The following is a 19176-nucleotide window of genomic DNA, read 5'->3' as shown; positions in this document are numbered from 1 at the left end:
TTAACTCTATATTTAAACCAAACCTAGTTCAAAAACAAACCAGACTAAAAGTATACAATACATTAGCCCTACCAGTCTTAATGTATGGAAGCAAAATCTGGACAATAAAACAAGAAGACAAACAAAGACTAACAACAGCAGAAATGAAGTTTATGAGAAAAACTGCAAAGTATACCCTATTTAATCACAAAAGAAACGAAGAAATAATGAAAGAATTAAACCAAGAACCAGTAATAATTAAAATTAAAAAATATAAGCATAAATGGATGGAACACGTTCAAAGAATGAAAACAGAAAGATTACCAAAACAAGCCTTAAAGTACAAGCCATCAGGAAAAAGAAAACCAGAACGTCCTCTTAAACGATTCAACGATGACTTCTAAGGCTGGATCAGGCTATGCTAGGCCTAAATCCTTCATATGCATGATGATGAGAAATAATATGCTATATTTTCACCATCCAAAACTGTTTATTGCATACCACACAAAAGAAAGTTCAGTAGTATTATTTTTGTTTGTTTTTCTTTAAAAAAAATCTAAATATTACTACTTCTGCTGCGTTGCTATTTCTGAAATAATCTACGTCTTAGAAATACTTGATAATATCCTCTTAGCTGGAGGAAAAGCTAAAGGCTTATTACTCTCAGTGCTATTGAGAAAGAAAAGAGAGAACACTCAAGTCACACTAAAGTGCCTCAAGCTGTAGTGCAGAATGCATCAAGAATGTCTTGTTTCCTTTTCAATTGTTGATTACAGATATCCTAACAGAAATACTGACATTTCTTTTACATGCTGATACATTATTTATGTCAAAATAATTTCTTAATTTATAATAATCAGCTTCACTTTTATTATCGAAAAATTATAAATTATTTCATATAATTATCTTGGAAAAGAGGATTTGAATTATTTAAAAAGAAAACGTGCATGTGCTTTCATAATCTTCTTTTTTTTTGGGGGGGGGGTATAGACCTCTTCAATCTGCAGATATTTCAGAGAATTTATTTTATAAATCGTTCGCAAGACAACTGTTAAAAACGTAAATCACTTAGGCAACATGCTCATTCATTTTAGTGTAAAATAGTAACAAAGGTTTAGTAACTCTAGTTATCTAACCTAGAAGAGAATGTTATGTCTGCTGATATTAGAATCTTACGTGAATAATTTTTCCGGTATGATTTCTCTATGCGTTATAATATAACCAACTTCCAGATGTTTTCCCTCCTTCATACTCCATGTTATATGCAGTGATTTCTTCTTTGTACTACAAGAAAAAAAATCAGATAACAGAAGAAATATGTAGTATTTTCTTTTTCATTGGCTCATAAGCAAAAAAACAATCCCCATAAGCTCTGAAGTTATTTTAAGTGTTCTTTTGAGCAGAGGAAGCTAAGGTAACTTCGATCAATGCCGAAGATTGTATTCTCGTAAACTCTGTCTGTATAATCAATGTACCATCAGAGTTAACTTCTGAAACCTATGATACTGTATTAAAACGACTGTGTTTCATAGTTGAATTTAGCAAACTGTTAACCACTACCCCCACCTCCCATTCTCTTCAACCATTAATAACATTACACAGCACAGCTGAGATTAACACTCATTTGGAATGAAGCATTCCTGTAGTCGCGATATTAGATTATCTGAGTGTGTGAAGAGATAAAAGATAAAAGATTCATAATATATATAGTTAGACAGTTGCAATGTAACACACTTGGTAACACAGCAGGTCACTGGCGACCTTGGGAAAGTCCCCAATGCCAAAGTGTTCCTACGCTGCTGGGAATACAGCTTGACAAAGCTCATAAATCTGCCACAGATGACCTAACCCAAGTTTTGAAAGATTTAAACATATTTACTGCAAAATATTTCATTTAAAAAAAAAAAAAATTCAGTGTATTGGAAAAAATCTGAATCTTGATATTTTGTGTTAAACAATAAAGAAATTCTCATAATTTTTTTTCCTTTTCACATTTACATATATTCACACAGTAGCGCACTCAGGATTTAATTTTGGAAAGGGGGAGAGTTCAGTAGACGATTGAGAATACACACTACGCATCGCATACAACATATGACTAAGCACTTGCAATGATCACTAATTCATAAGTAGTACAAAAATAGAAGACATGACACAACATAAATTTTAAAAAAATTAATTTTAATTAGGAAAAGATTTTTGGAAAATTTTCTATTGTTTTTTTCCTTTTTCTTTGGGGAGCAAGGGCCCCCTGGTCCCCCCCTCTGGGTCAGAATTGGCTACAGTTAGTTGAAAAGTTAAAGTAATCAAAGTTATTCTACAATTAATATGTAATTAATTAAGATGAGCGCTGATGCGCTATGCACTCTTAACCCTTTCATACATTGACACATTGATAAAAATTCAATCATACTGTCAAAATGGCGGGAATTTTGTAGCGCGGTTTGCATAAGCCACACGACAGCACACCCAACCTAAGTGGGAACTCGACGCCACTTATATATATATTTAAATGGCCAATTGGGAAACTACTTTGAACTCTATTAGTATTTATCTAGATAAAAGTAAGCAATGTTTAAGCGTCATTTATTGATTCATGGAATAATCTTAATCCTCTCTTTTAAAGGATCTCTCGATTTTTATTTCTGAACTCTCCTTTAAGAGCTGAGCTCAGAAATATTCTTGATGCTGGAAGGAAATGGCACTGCAGAATACTTTTTTGTGTTTCAGGTATCTGGAATAGTAGATAATCTTGCCTGAGGGGTACGGTGCAGGCACACAACAAGGCTAATCCAATGTTTATTTCAATGTAAGAAGATTAGTATGCTATAAAGCAGTGGTACACTCAGGATTTAATCTTGTTGGCGGGGGGAACCGAGTTGAGTAGGCGATTTTCGAATACATACTACGCATTGCATATGGCCTATGACTGAGCATCTGCAATGATCGCCAATACATGATAAGTAGTATAGAAATAGAAGACACAGCATAAATAAAAAAATGAATTTTAATTAGGAAAAGTTTTCTGGAATTTCCTAGTGTTTATTTCCTTTTTCTTTTGAGGGGGCCAAAGCTCCTTGGCTCCCTCCCTGGGTGCACCAGTGCTATAAAGGTATATTTTTATATGCTGGACACCGAGAAAGATTAAATTATGTTGTTAACTGCATTAATATTAAAAATGCAGATTTTCTTTAATATTTTGTTGTGTAGATGTAATTTGTTAAGGATATTTTTATGCTCATCATTCTGAGCAATTCTGTATCGAATTCTTATATATATTCCGGTGTATTAGATATTCTGTAAAAAATTATGAGATACTATGCATTTAATGTGATGCGTTATATACAATGTGTACCTTAGTTTGTTTGCAACTACAAAACTCCAAACTCTTAGAGAAAAACACTGGTTATTCCGTTTATTTTTTTTTTAAAAAAGGGAAGTAAAGATTACTTAATTACGGTAGACTTATTCTGCTATATGCTGGAATAAAAGTGAAGTTAACCAGTATTGTAGTGATCAAACTACCAGAATAACAGAATGGAATCCGGAAGACCGATCGTGCACAGACTCAATTTTTGCTCTAAAAACCTTAATTGAAAAGCAAAGAGAAAATTTCTAAACGAAACACAGACGTGGCCTTCATTGATTATGAAAAACCCTTTGAGAAAATTAATAGAGAAACCTATTTAAGATGTTGCCAATCTAAATATATTGAAAAAGCTCTTACAGCTCATTCAGGAAATATACACAGGAAATAGAATAGCAGTCATACTAGAACAAAGAATAAAAAGACATATCAAGAGGAGTATGACAAGAATGTATCCTATCAACTCTTCTTTTTAATATACGTATATATATATATATATATATATATATATATATATAGTACGCCCACAGATACGAGACCCTTGGACACTTCTGCGCATGTCAACAGAAGGAGAATCCATTTCAATAATAGGGTAATTAATGCGTTTCGTGGGATGAGTCGTTTATTATTACAAATCGGAAAATTAACTTCTCTTTTATGATCGTTGTAGTTTTTAAAGTGGTAACTATTTTGCTTGTATAACAGTTGGAAAATTTTATCTATAAAACACGTGATTTCGCATGTTGGTGGCCAATTCCTACATCGCCTTATTTCTTTCTGTAATTCAGCATGAATCGATTAATCTTGGCACAAAGTGAAGCGAAGCTCTAGTAAGAGTGGGCATACTATATATTTACCACGGGTATATTATACGTTAAAAACACCAAGGAATTTTATATTTGGTTTATATATTCAGTAGACATCATGAATTTGGCCAGGAGATCCTTAGGATGGACTGGCTGTTTATTGCTGTTGCTCATTTAGCACAACCCAACGGCTCATTATTTCCCACTACCAGAAATAATGAGCTGTAGTATTATTCTCTTTGCTTCTAAGTTGTTAGCGGTACACTTTTGCTACGTAAACTAAACGTACGTATTCGATTCACTTATCTGTTCGCAGTTTTTGCTTTGTTGAAATTCAGCTTTTCTTCTTTTTTTTTAAATTCCTTATTAGGTTACTTTTAAGTCAAATTAATTCTTGCTCTTCTTTGTATCATGGATTTTGGACCAATTCGTCTTTTCCGGACCCACCCATGCCACCTCTTTCTTTATCTTCCCAATCTTCTTCTTCTTCTCTTTTTTTTTTTCATTTATTTTATATCCATATAGTATTTTTGGCAATCTACTATTGTCCATTCGATTTATATGTTCTAATAATTTCTGTTTATATTTACTTATATAGAACTTAATTGATTTTATATTCAGAGATTGAAAAATTTCTTCATTTGTTTTAATAAACATATTGTGATAGAAGCACACATTTCAAAACATGGAATGAGTAAAAACAATTCCAATATTCAGCTTTTAAAATTCAACTGTTTGATGGAATGGACAATGTTTTCTTATAAAAGTTTGAATTTAATATAAGTAAACTGTAATATTGGCACAACTTGTAAGAAAATTGCATCAATTACTACCGATACATTTCTGAAGGCTTGTACTTCGCACTCAAGAATCGTGTTTGCCCAAAATTCATGGTGCTTGTGCTTGCATTTAAACAAATACAGTACATCGAGAAATAAATCTAAGTGAATTTCACAAAAAAGACAACCGCTTTTTGTGAAATTTTGTTACTGTTGACGGCACCATATTATCAGCTAATCGACGTTATTCAGAAGTGGGAAAAATATAGATTTTGAAATCTTTTATCAGCAAACTCATGATTTTTCTTCCATTACATTGCACAGGTGTTATTTAATTATTAGCAATGAACGTTTCACTTTTCTTTCCCTTATTTACATGTACTACTTAAACAACATTTATTATGTGAATGTCTGAATTTCCACCCAGACGCTGTTGCTGACAAGGAAGGTCCGTTAAATTAGTTGTCTTAGCACCCTAACTGTTAGCAAATTCCTAAAACAAACACACTGATGAATCTTGAATGTTTTTATTACAAGTTTCATTTCTCTAAAAACAAACAGTATTAATTTTTGATTGTCAAAGAGGCAGAAGTATAAACAAAATTATCAGTGAGTAAACGGGTTTTATGATATAACTTCGCATTACTAAAAACGAACGACTCTCTTCTAGGTAGTCATTGTGTATTCAAGAATGTGTATTATGCATATACACATTCTTGAATATATGTAAAATACACATGGCAGAATTGCGCTTTTCGATAGGAAATGATCTGAGTTCGATTCTCGTCGTGATAGAGGAACTTTATATGAGCTTTTTCAACTAAAGCTAAGTTAGTCCATCTCATACCGTGGCTGTAAAGTTTTTCCTCATGGAAACTCGAGTTTTTCATCCCGCATACAGACAAAAATAAGTACATGGCATTCTGCGTAGTTGGTGGATGAAGTGGTGGAGACGGGGAGTTGTAGAGCAACGGCCCTTCCTCAATTACTTGTACTCCTGAGAGGTGTCCAGGGCCGTCCCAGATTAGATAGCGCTCTGAGGCAAACAATTAAATATCACCCTTGAAGGATTATAAGACAAAAATATAAGAAAATCTCCAATTACTATTTTGTTTTCATTAAAAGAGAAACTGCATTAATGCAGCCTAATCGATTACATAATAATATTAATTAAATGTTTGATCTATGGGGATATCGCACAATGAAACTGTTTATAAGCGCTTCTAAATTTAAATTATAAGCTACGTCCGCCTCTATCGATATAGTTGCTAGACCAACCAATCTTTCTTGGATTTTTGCTGTTCGCAAATAATTTTTAATCAGTTTAAGCTTGGAAGAACTTCTTTCCGCACTTGCTACACTAACAGGAATTGTTAGCGTAGCGACGGCGCCTACCACAATATGGTTGAATGAGCGCCCTTATTGAGGCAGGCTGCCTCTATGCTACACCCTATCCACGGTACTGGGTATAGCATAGAGGCAGCCTACCTTCCATCATACGAGGATGGAAGGTTTTTTCTTCCCTGAAACTTGGGTTTTTTCTTGCCGAAAAACAAGCGAACCGAATAGGAAAACACTCGCAGTGATTTAAGGCCAGTTGGTTGCTTCGGCCTTATTCAAAACAACTCAACTCAATCCCCTTTTCCTTTAGCACTGTGTTTTCTAACTTGGTTCACCGACCATTGGCATCCTTCAGAAGTCGAATAAGACTTCCAACAGCTGCTCATCTAAACATAACAACAGATCAGTATGCTTCAAAAAGGTTTATAGGTTTGTTTTTTTTTTACGACTCTCTATTCATCATTCCTATTTTATTATTTTCCTACAGAATATTTTAACCTTTTTTTTTTTTTATTTTTTAACAAATTGCACCGATCACCTCCTCAAAACCCAGAAATATACCCCCGCATATACTACCATATCAGTATTCTTAGCCTAATCCTCCCCTTATCAAATGCAATTACTTGCTTTCGAGGGTATTCGGGAGATAAGTGCATGTGACACTCCTGTCTTTGAGGAATAACAGAAACAGGAGTAAATAAGTGAAACGTGATTGAAAAATCTTCAGAAATTATTTTTTTTAAGTTTTCCAATATTTTACTCTGAATTCCTGTATATTTTATTATTATACTGTGAAAAATATTTACATCAAAGATTCAATTTACGTGGGCTGTTCAATAAGTAATAATACTATGTTTAAACAGAAAACAGATTACCTTTAATCGTCATCATTTACAGTCTTTTTCGAAGTAACTACCGTGAGACGCGATGCATTTGTCCCAACGTTGAGTCCACTTCTTAAACACATGTGAAAGCTGTTTTTTGAGAGTTCTTTCAAAACCGCCTCTGCAACTTTTACATATGCTTTGTTGCTTTCGAAATGGCAGCCTCTTACTGGTTTCTTGAACTGATGAAACAGCCAGAAATCGCACGGTGTGAGATCAGGACTGTATGGAGGTGTGGTAGGATATCTGTGTTGTTCTTCTGCAAAACGTCCACTACACAACCAGCAATATGTGGCCTTGCATTATCGTGGTGCAATAAGAAGCCATTCTTCAGCAATGGACGCTTCCTTTTGACGTACTTAATGATAATCGCTGCTGTGTTGATCATTGTCTCTGTGATGGACGTTGAAGGTCTTCCCTCATGTTCAAGATCTTCCACATTTTGCCTTCTTTCCTTAAAAGTTTGATGCCAGCGAAAAACACTTGTCCTCGACATTGCTTCGTCGTGGAAAGCTTTGCGTATCATGTTAAAAGTGTCCGATGCCAATTTTTGCAAACGGACACAAAATTTAATCGCATAACGCTGTTCCAAGGACGCTTCCATTTCGAAGACTGGTCGCGTCTCGGCGCTCCGAAACAAGCTTGCGTTTAGTCACGTGACACTCTGGCACATCAGCCCGTGTATGCCATCTATCAACCTCTTTTGTTAATACAGACAGCAACATTTCTTTATTCCACAGAAATTAATATTGTGATGAGTGGTTTCGCCACAGTAAAATTAGTCTTATTACTTATTGAACATCCCTCGTATTATTATTATTATTATTTAAAAAATTATTATTAGTAGTAGTAATAGTAGTAGTGGTAGTAATATTAATGATTAATACTATTTCCCCCCATCCTCCTCAATATAATGATTGTTGGTATAGCAATGCTACTTTACTAAGGAATAATTATAGAACAATATGGATTCTTATTGTCTTTCTTGTCCAATAAGTGTTTCCTGTCTGTATATATGTGTGTTCATGGGACCGACTTGTCTATTTCCAGGAGGAAAAGCCTAGTCATCTCCGTATTAGGCCTACTAACTTACCTTCAGTTGAAGAGGACTGATAAAAATTATGCGCCTCGTACATTTATTAATGGACAAATTTAACTCGGATTTGCTATTTGAAACTTTTACAAAAAATTGTCGAACCGTTCCAGTTTTCAGTTCAGCTATATTCGGGGCTACAAAGAAAAGTGTCGAAATTATGTATTACAATAACTCGCTGACTTAACAGAAGTTTTCAGTACAAGTAACTGTCTACACGGTTCGGTTCCAAATGGATCACTTTTATCATAACATTTCCGTAAAGAAGTTCTGAAATGATATTAGCAATTCCGCTCTGGCTGGATGAAATTTAATGAAATTTTTCATTTCAGTCTGATTAGAGTTATTGTGACAAAATTTGGTAGAACGAAATGTCTTCTCTACAGATAAATCGCTATCTGCGCAATGAAGCAGGATGTGCACTTACATTAAATGTTCTAAAATGCAAGAAAACAATTATTACGTTTCAATGACCACTTCCATATGTTGTCTGTATTATGAGTAATGTTCCGCATTGTTACTGAAGATTTTTAAACGATACTTTGCAAGAAAAATGACTTTTCGATGAATTATGAAAAATTCATCGAAAAATTTTCAGTGAATTGTTTTTTCGACGAATTGTCATTCGATGAATTGCCATTCGTTAAATTGTTGTTTGATGAATTGTTTATTCGGCGAATTGCTTTTTCGATGAATTGCATTCGATGAATTGTCTTTCGATTAACTGTTTTTCGATGAATTTGCCTGTAACCGGTAGCAGGAATGTTTCTCCTAGAAACTTGTGTTTTTCATCTCACATAATGACAATTCAGCCATGAGAACACACACACAATTTACTGAAAAATTTACAAAAAATACTGTTGTTGTTGGTGATGGGCAGTAGATGGTAGTTGTGTTAGCAGGAGAATTAAGTAGTATGGCAGATGGTGAGATATGTGTAGAGGAATGGAGTAGATGTCCTCCCACAATGAGTCCTTGGACTCGTTGAAGGTGTCACATAATAATAATAATAATTTTGAATAAGCCAATACCATTTGTGCGCATCAACTAAATCACAGCCACAAACTCAACATCCTTAATTTCTATATCCTTTGTACAGTATACAAATATAACATTTCAAGTGAAGTTCTGCATATTGTGTCCTTGTGCTGTCAAAACAGTCAATCACATTAGCAATACCCTTCCTTTCCACCCCTATGTTTTCATAGTCCCCCAGCTATAAGTGACCCATCATTATCTAGGACAACTCACACTATTTCTCTTCACTCTGGACATTTGTGTTTCACCTATTCTTTCATTCATTCTCTTGCTCTCATGCATACTTTCATTCTGCTCTATAATAATCACTCCCCTCACCCTTGTATCATTTTCTTCCTATACTCCAACAAATTTATACATTTATTATTATTATTATTATTACATGACACCTCCAGGGAGTCAAAGGACTCATCGTGGGAGGGCATCACTCTACTTCGCTAATACAATTCTTCAACTACAACACTACTACCATCAACGGCATCTATCACCCATCATCACCAACAACAGTATTTTCTGTCTGTAAATTATGTGTGTTCTGAAGGCCGATTTGTCTGTACGTGGGATGAAAAACCCCAAGTTTTCGGGAGAAAAACCCTGCTACCACCGTATGAGATCGGCTAACTCACCTTCAACCGAAAAAGCACATTTAAACATCTCACTGTCTTTTATCCTTATTCAAACTCACTTTGCCCTGCCTCTGCATTTTTTTTCTCAAACAAATGCAGCCAATCTTTCTAAACCAACTCAGTCTTTCTTTGAATTCACTGCATACATTTGCATATTTGTACCTTTTCTTAACACAGTTCAATCATCATGTCATTTATCAACTCTGCTCTCCTTTAAAGTTCACGACTGTCATAACTAGGCACTTTTCCATATACAATTTTATTATTATTTTTATTTTTTTTATTTGGACATAAGAATATTATTTTATAATAGAATATAATATACTACCATATCAAGTGAAACATTTTTGTAAAACATACTTTAATTTTAATAGCAGTCTTAACTGGAGATATTAGTTATTATGAAATGAACAATGGTTATCACAGGTAAACATAAAGATTTATTTGCTTCCTTTCTTTTAGGCTTGCACGGTGATCCGAATGCATTTTTGAAAATTATGGAGACAACTACTGTGTTTGAATAAAAACTTTAGTTTAATATAACTAAAATCTGCAATTCGACGTTTCGACCTTTATGTCAAGGTCATCTTCTGGAGCATACAAATATACACAAGAAACAAGCTATACTACAATCAAACTGGTTCGTTAAAGACACTGACCAACCGCTACATTGGTGAAACAGGACGGACAATCCCTATACGCAAGAAAGAACACATTAGACACATTAAATATAACTTAATAAATTAAATATAAATATAAACCACCAAAATATCAATAACAAAGATGGTATGAAAATTCCAAGGATCTGGATGGCACACATTCAGCCAACCTAATATGAAAGATTCAACATAAGTCAGGACTCTAGCCAATCCGCTAGTATTAGAAACCATTCCACTCCAACTGGCTGGAATAATGTTAATATATGTATATAGTAGACAACATAAATAATAGGACTCTAGTGTTGATGTATAATTTTTTATTTTTAATTTGTATTTTTTTTTCCCCACCAGAGGTCAGGCCAACAATTGTGGTAGCGGTTGGTCAGTGTCTTTAACGAACCAGTTTGATTGTAGTATAGCTTGTTTCTTGTGTATATTTGTACGCTCCAGAAGATGACCTTGACATAAAGGTCGAAACGTCGAATTGTAGATTTTAGTTATATTAAACTAAAGTTTTTATTCAAACACAGTAGTTGTCTCCATAATTTTCAAAAATGCATTTATTTGCTTCCCTTAAATATATTTCATCCCATAACAAGGATCTCATCAGGGAGAATAAAAGAAAATGGTAAAACAAATTAAAAATTGACATATCACATAGCATGCATTTACTACTTGAGTCTCAGTCACAGCTAAGTGGACAGGAGACACTATTGGTGTACAAGGAAATAATGGTAGTTAGGATAATTCAATACAAGGGTTGTATTAATTATTCAAAAAAAAGCCTATGAATAGTTACCAAGATTTTTATCAGAACTTTGAAATAGTACACAATTAGAGCAGTTAAGATTCAGAACATCATGTTTCGATGAAGAGATTATCAAATTTGGAACTAATAGCGTAATAATCAGTAGATCAATGGAATGGTATTGCAAGCAAGGACCACCTTATTAGTTACAAGAATTTTATGTAGTCTTGATGTTTTTGGATTCTAATTTTAGTAGAGCATCTGTCCATGAAATGGTTGTTTCATGGACGACAATGCTACTGTTCTAGTTAAGATAGTTTCGCTTACTGGCTATAAAACAACAAAGGATGTTTATCCTCTTATTTTCAATGCTATGCATGAATTGTTCAGCAGTGGTTCAGCAATCATGATAGCAACTTCCACCATCATCCCTGGCCACCACAAAACTTGGATTTGAACCTCACTGAGAACGTATCAGACATGTTAGAAAAACAGATCTAGGAGCAAAATCTTCTTCTGTCAAATCTGAGGTAGTTAAAGGATTGTCTGGTAAATGCCTAACATGTTGTAGACATAAATGCAATCCAACAGCTTGTAGAATCTTTGCCAAACTAAATATTTGCTGTAATTTGGGCTGAAAGAGGTCCAAGATGGTTAAATAAGTTTCTAATAATTCAGTAGCCAGTACGTACACACACACACACACACGCACACACACACACACACACACATATATACCTATATAAAACATGCTGACAAATTAATACCAACCAATGTCTACACACTGAGTTGATGAGGAACGATAATCAAATTACATCACGAATGATAGCGAAGGCTTCAAATATCCCTAAATGCATCGTTCTTTGCATTCCGAATGTAACATAAAATGTTACATTCAGATTGTAACATTCTGAAGTAACATAAAAAAAAAAAAGAAAAAAAGTTTAAATGCCATGTAAGGATGGGGAATAGGTAACGGATTCATGGTGAAAGTTAGAAAGGAAGAGAGTTTCCAAAAATAACTCTGTAGTCCTATGTCAAGCTTACTACTGAACATGAATCTAACAACAGCCTTCCTTTACTAGCAGGCATATCCATCACAGAACACAGGCATTCTCAAAAAAACTCTTATAGAGAAATATACAAAACAGAGAAAATGAGAGAAAATAAAAATCACTATGACTGCTAATAGATTTAATCTGATATTAAAGGAGTTGCCATCCTTAAAGTAGCATCAGAACAAATAGCAGAAGCTCATTGCAAGTTTCATCTATGTACCACCTTCAAAATGCCTTCATTTGTACCTTCCACCAAGAATAAAGTATGAGGAACTACCCTATGTCCCTGCCTGGTATTTACTGAATACCTTGTTCCTATCAACTTTATTATTTTGGACAGATAGGATGTTCGAATGAGATCAATCTGATAAGTCAGACTATCCTTGCCATTAACACTGACCATAGAATTCTCAGAAATCAAACTAAGATACTCCACTCAAGTAGATTTAAATTCAATCAATTCTTCCTTGAAACGTGAAATTTTGTAACATCATCAATTTTAATTGCATGCCTATCACAAAGTTCTAGAAAGTAATCACAATTACTATTCATGGATTATTTTTTTAAATAATTTATGTAACAAATTTATATATCAAATTTCTCTAACTATCAATGTTTTCTTTGAACATTAATAGTGTATTCTCCTGTTTACTACTTTAGTAAACACATAACATGTGTTTACTAAAGTAGTAAACACATGTTATGTGACACATCAGTTCTGAATGTTGTTTTATCAATCTCTCTTACACTTCCTGATGACGTCCTTGTAACAAGGATGAAATATATGGATACGAGGAAATAAATTATATATTTTATATGTAATAAGTGCTATTCATTTGATAATAATGTCCATAACATCTTTCCTAAAAATGTTTAATCACAAATTTCTGAGACATACCATTCTTTGCAGATGATGTAAAGTTGGGAAGAACTATGAAGAGTAGAGTAGATGCTGTAGCCTTACGGGAGGATTTGTATAGACCAGTGATGGCGAACCTATGACATGTGTGTCAGCACTGACACACTTGAGGGTTTCAGGTGACACACCTTGGATGTTGAAAAATATTGGTATTCTGATGAAAAAACTGCGATAAATCGTGTAAGATCGCTATCAGTTAAGGCGAAGGTAGGTTTCGGTTCATTGAAAGAATTATATTTTATAGTTAGCCTATTTCTATTTTATTTTGTAGTTATAGCTAAAGCTCTTCTAGCAATTTTCTCTTCTACATACTCTTGTGAAACTCTATTTTCTGCATTAAATAATATCAAATCGAAAAGGAGAAATAGATTGAACAATGATATGAGCGCTGCCTGTGTAGCATTAAAATGTACACACTATAGCCCTTCTATAAAGCAATTTTCTTCCAGTACTCAGCAACAGAAAAGTCATTAAATGTAATGTAAGTTTGTAATTTCACTTTATTAAATTAATTGTATAATATGAATTCATAGATTTTATATCAATGTCCTATTAAATAAATAGCCTAATATGATATGTATAAGTCACCATCTATGATTATGTAGTTAAATTTATAATGCATGTATGCAAGTGGCACATCAACAACGTCAATATTTAAAAAAAAAGATGTTTGACAAACCTGGGTAAAAAGGTTCGCCATCACTGGTATAGACTGTGAGAGGACAAGTTAGTAGATCTTACAGAAGGATCTGAATAGAATGTATGAGTAGAGCCATCAGTTCATGTTACAAACTGTAAAGTGAAATTTGGTAGGAAGAGACAGGATACAGAATATACAACTGTTAGGAAAATTCTGAAAGTGGAGGAGAGGAGAGATCTGGGAGTGGTTGCTCAGGTACTTAAGTTTAGCATTACACATTGCTGAAACTGTGTGAAGACATCACGATGGATTACAGTAATGATTAGAAAGAGTTTGACACACACACACACATATATATATATAGTGTTTATGGTTCCAAGGTATAAGTCCTTGAGCAGACCAGATCCAGTCACCTAGTTTACATCAGACCTTCAAGAGGACTTGAAGAGGGTCCAGAGATGATTCAAGGTGAAAGGTCCTACCTTTCTTGCTCACAGCAAAGAAAATAGGACCTTCAACCTTGACATTCAACCAGAAGTAATCCCACCATTCTACTATCCTCTCAAAATAACTTCTCTATGTTCCAAGTTAAAACTCTCGATCATGACACCTCTCCTCCTCCTCCTCTTATTAACATTTCACATCCCTTTAAATTGTTCTAGTAGCTACACATCAAGAGACCTCATATTATCATAGTTATTTTGTTATTCATCAGTGCATTTCAACAGTGTATTTCCCAGAAAATCAGCATTCTGGGACTGAAGATTACTATTCACTACTTTTTGTACAGTAATCCAAATGAAATCAACACCACCACTTTAATGACATGATATAATTATGTATAATGTATTAAATGTAAAGTGAGGAAAAAACAGTGCTCAGTATGTAATACAGTGCCCATCCTGTTTCAAATATTCATAAATAAAAAGCTTATTTTAAAAAAGAAAGATTTATACCTGAGCATCTTCCCACTGCTGTTTTTTATGCTTTGAAACAATTTTTATATATTTATTTAATGTTTCTTCGATTACTGCTCTCTGCCCATCTCTTATTCGTTTCTCCTGAAATAATATAAAACATTCGAATTTACAGATATATATATATATATATATATATATGTTCCATTATATTATATTATTATTACATAATGAAAAGGCTGAAGCTTTGCTCGCTTGGTTGGCTGAGTAGTTAGTGAATCCACTCTCCAGGCAACATGCTGTTGGTTCAAATCCTACTGTAGGCATGGATGTTTGTGAATAACATTAGGTAGGAGACAGATTTCATTGCCTGGTGCGAGATCATCACCCCACTTATTGGAAGCCTGAAGTGGCTTGAAAGTGGAAAGTTCCGTGTTTGGTCTCAATAAAATCAATAAAAATATAAAAACAACATCCTTAACCCACCCACCATCCAAATGTACTATAGTCTTATAGAAATCTTTTGCAGTTGGGAGCCACATTAAAAAAAAAAAAAGAAGCAAGATAAGTTAATTTTGTATATACTGTGTGGATGTTGATAATACTTTGTGGTTTTAGACCGAATGTTGCTGTGTGATAGTGGTAATTAGTATGCAGTACTTGGTTAAATTTTTTGGACTATGTATTATTTTGATTTCTCTGTTTCTTGCTGAGAGCTCTGAAATAAAATGCCAGAGAAAGAGAGAGAGAGAACATCGAGCAGGTCAGTGCAAAAACAAATAAAGTAAATGATGTAGATTTTTCAAGAAATGTATGGTGCTTGAGTATGTTATATTCTGATATTTCATGGTATTAGTTGGATCTGCAACAACCTAGACCTGCCAAATAATTTTGTTTTCTCTAAATTTATATTAACATCTCAGTTTATAAAGTTATCTGTGGATGTGTGGGAAGATGTGAATGTTCATGTGAAGAGGTTGGATAAGAGAGAGAAAGATAAGCAAGTGCAGGTATGAATGACAAGAAAATGAATGTATGTGTGTGTGTGTGTGTGTGACTGTTAAGAAACTGTGCGAAAGGAAGGAGTGGGAGAAGGCATGGAGGTATCACATATAACATGTGGCATATTGGTGGAACTTGTTACAGACACAGAAATGAACTGTTATGTGTTTCTGTGTGAATGCCAGATGTATCAGAAATAAAGAGAAGGGAATTGTTGCAATGATTAAGTTTTTTCACCCAAAAATTGTTGGAATAATTATTGTGGTTGGATGAGAACAGCATACTGACAGGAATAGAGATGGAGGAGTAGGATATTTTTTATGAAGACAGAAAAGGCAAAAAGGGATGTGAAGTGCTGTTGATGATAGAAATGGAGTTGTGCCCAGGTAGAGATGAAAAGGGGAAATAGTGGCAGTGGCTTTGATGCAGTATAGGTGGAAAGGATGAAATATGTAGCTGGATGTTGCTATAAACCTCGTAATGTGAAGAGAAGTGACAAAAAAATGTATATGCAGATTAGCTAGGCAAATATTAAAACTATGATCATGGGTGATTTTAATTATGTAATACAGATTAGGATGATGAGATAGCATCTAGAAGTAAATAAAATGAATTGCTTGAGATTTTGAGGGAAAATTAACTTAAGTAGTATGTAGCAGAATGCACATAAATATCAAGGATATTGGATTTGATTATCTCATCACAGAATGTAATGGATATAAACACTTTTCAAAAAGGATTTTTACAGAGTTTAAATCACAGAGTTGTTCAAAAATAATAGATGCACTCCAGTTATTACAGGTACAAAACTCAAAACACAATGCATGGAACTAGTGCAGATTCCCAAGTTCTCTTTTTTTTTTCTTTTTGCAGTTTTCATAACAATACAATAATTCAATCATACATGCAGGTTTAAAAGCTGTTTAGAACTCATTATGCAGATTTATTATTATTATTATTATTATTATTATTATTATCATCATCATCATCATCATCATCAAATTCCTGCCATGTACCCTCAAGGGGTGTACAGGATATGACAGTACTACATGAAAAAATTACATCATTACTAACTTCCTATCTACAATTTTCCTCCAAATCAGTCTGTTACTTGTCAAGACAGCAATATTATCATTATCAGATCTTATATTTCTATCGTCAAAGGCACATTTTACAGTATCAATCCAGCTATATCTTGGTCTTCCTCTGGGTCGTTTTCCTGCCAACCTGGCAGAGAACACTTGTTTTGCTAATCTTTCCTCTCCCATTCTATTTAAGTGACCATACCATCTGAGATTACCTCTGCTAACGCATTCCTGGATGCTGACAATGTCAAGTTCTTTTCTAATATCCTCATTTTTAATATGATATTGCCATTGATGCCGTCTGTTCACGCCTCTAATCTTTCTCAGGACTCTCATATCTGCGGTCTCTAGTCTTTGGTCAAGTGTTTTACTTCTGACCCAGCTCTCAGATCCATAAGTTAAAATTGGTTTGAACACAGTCTTGTATACAGCTAATTTAGTGTTCCGACTAATTTCTTTCTTATTCCATATGAATTTATTCAATTGACTTCCCACGATACCAGCTTTGCTGATTCTGTTGTCTATTTCTATATTTAGTTTACCATCTTCAGTAAAAATTGTGCCTAAGTAGCTGAAATGGTTTACTTGTTCCACAGGTTCCCCATTCACAACACAGTTGACATTTTCAATGATTCTGCCTATTTTCATTGTCTTTGTCTTTTTATTGCTGACCTTCATACCATATCTATTACAACAGCAATTGAATTTAGTCAGAGAATCTTGCAGACTTGTAGCGGATTTATTTAGAAGTATAACATCATCCGCATAAAGCAAAGAGCTGACATTAACATCTCCAATTTTGATATCAGGTTTAATACCACATTCCTTCATAATGTGATCCATATAGATAATGAATAACAGAGGGGATAATGTACATCCTTGTCTCACACCAGATTTAACATTAAACCATCTTCCTGTACTTCCTTCAATTCTAACTGCTGACTCACAACTCAAATAAAGACTAAGTATTGCTTGATATAATGCCCCATTGACACCATATAACTGCAGCGTATTGAATAGCTTCTCTCTTGGCACCTTATCATATGCCTTTTCCAAATCGACAAAACTTAAATACAGATCTTTGTTATATTCCCATGCTTCCTCGACTATTTGTCGTAAAGTGAAGATCTGATCCTGACAGCCTCTATTTGCCCTGAATCCAGCTTGTTCTTCACCAAGCTTTTCTTCCACAATTCTTCTCAACCGTTTCTCAAGTATACTTGCATAGATCTTACCAGGAACACTAAGTAGGGAAATACCTCTGTAATTCTCACATTCAGTTTTATTTCCCTTTTTATATATGGGTACTATGAGAGCTCTACTCCAATCATTGGGAATTCGTCCCTCCGTCCAGGCTTTCTGAACTATGCAGTGCAGCCACTGTAAGACTCTTATACCACCATACTTTAGCATTTCTGATCGAATATCATCTACTCCTGCTGCCTTTCCACATTTCAAGCCTTTGATGGCTTTTTCTACTTCAAGTATGGATATGTATTCCTGACTGCATGCCTGGTCAGTGTTTTTTATCACTGTGCTGTCATCACTGCTTGTTTCATTTAGCAGTTTTTCAAAGTAATTACTCCATACTTCAAGGATATCTTTTTCTCCTGTTTTCATTTCACCTTTATCATCTCTAATTCCTTTTACAGCACTCTTTCCTCCATTCCTAAGCTTCTTCAACAACCTCCAGAATATTTTGCCACCTTCTTGATATTTATTTTCTATATTCTTGCCAAAGTCCTCCCATGACTTTTGTTTAGCTAGTTTTACACTCTGTTTAGCTTTCTTACATTTGTCTCTGTATTCTGTAAGAGTAAAAGCTGACTTATTTGCCAGGAACTTTTGATATGCTTTCTTCTTGTCCTTCACTGCCTCTTTAACTTCCTGTGTCCACCAGGGAGTTCTGATTTTTTTATCCTTGCACACAACCTCACCACATGCCTCTCTGGCAGAATCAATCAATGTTTCCTTCAGAGTTTGCCACTGACTCTCCAAGGTTTGATTCCTGTTCTCAAACTCTTTCATTTTCTTTTCAATAATATTTCTGTATTTTAGTCTACAGTTCATATCTGAGAGCTGCTCAACTTTTATTCGCTTTAAAACTTTCTTACATGTTATTCTTTTCAATATGAAATTCAATTTTATCCTGCTCAAGACTAAATAGTGATCACTTCCAATTTCAAATCCTCTGTACACTCTGGTGTCCTGCACCAGGGAGAAAACATCACTATC

General features: G+C 34.2%; 1 protein-coding gene across 5 annotated transcripts in view; it reads right to left on the bottom strand.

Moving 5' to 3' along the window:
• Positions 1-19176, bottom strand: part of LOC150092840 (dynein axonemal intermediate chain 7-like) — a 497248-nt gene that overhangs the window by 400546 nt on the left and 77526 nt on the right. For 4 of the 5 annotated variants that reach the window (XM_090414468.1, XM_090414470.1, XM_090414471.1 and 1 more), the window contains exon 4: positions 14894-14998. The exons of the other annotated variant lie outside the window; for it this stretch is intronic. In XM_090414468.1, coding sequence (XP_090270594.1) covers positions 14894-14998 — 105 coding nt within the window. The remainder of the gene's footprint in view (positions 1-14893; positions 14999-19176) is intronic. 5 annotated transcript variants of the gene reach the window in all.

The sequence above is a fragment of the Typopeltis vanoorti genome, chromosome 25 (genome assembly GCF_054136105.1).
Source record: "Typopeltis vanoorti isolate ZY-2024b chromosome 25, IOZ_Tvanoo_1.0, whole genome shotgun sequence".
NCBI classification, from domain to species: Eukaryota; Metazoa; Arthropoda; class Arachnida; order Uropygi; family Thelyphonidae; genus Typopeltis; species Typopeltis vanoorti.
Note: the sequence above shows the minus strand (reverse complement) of the source record. Positions and strands in the feature narration are given on the sequence as shown.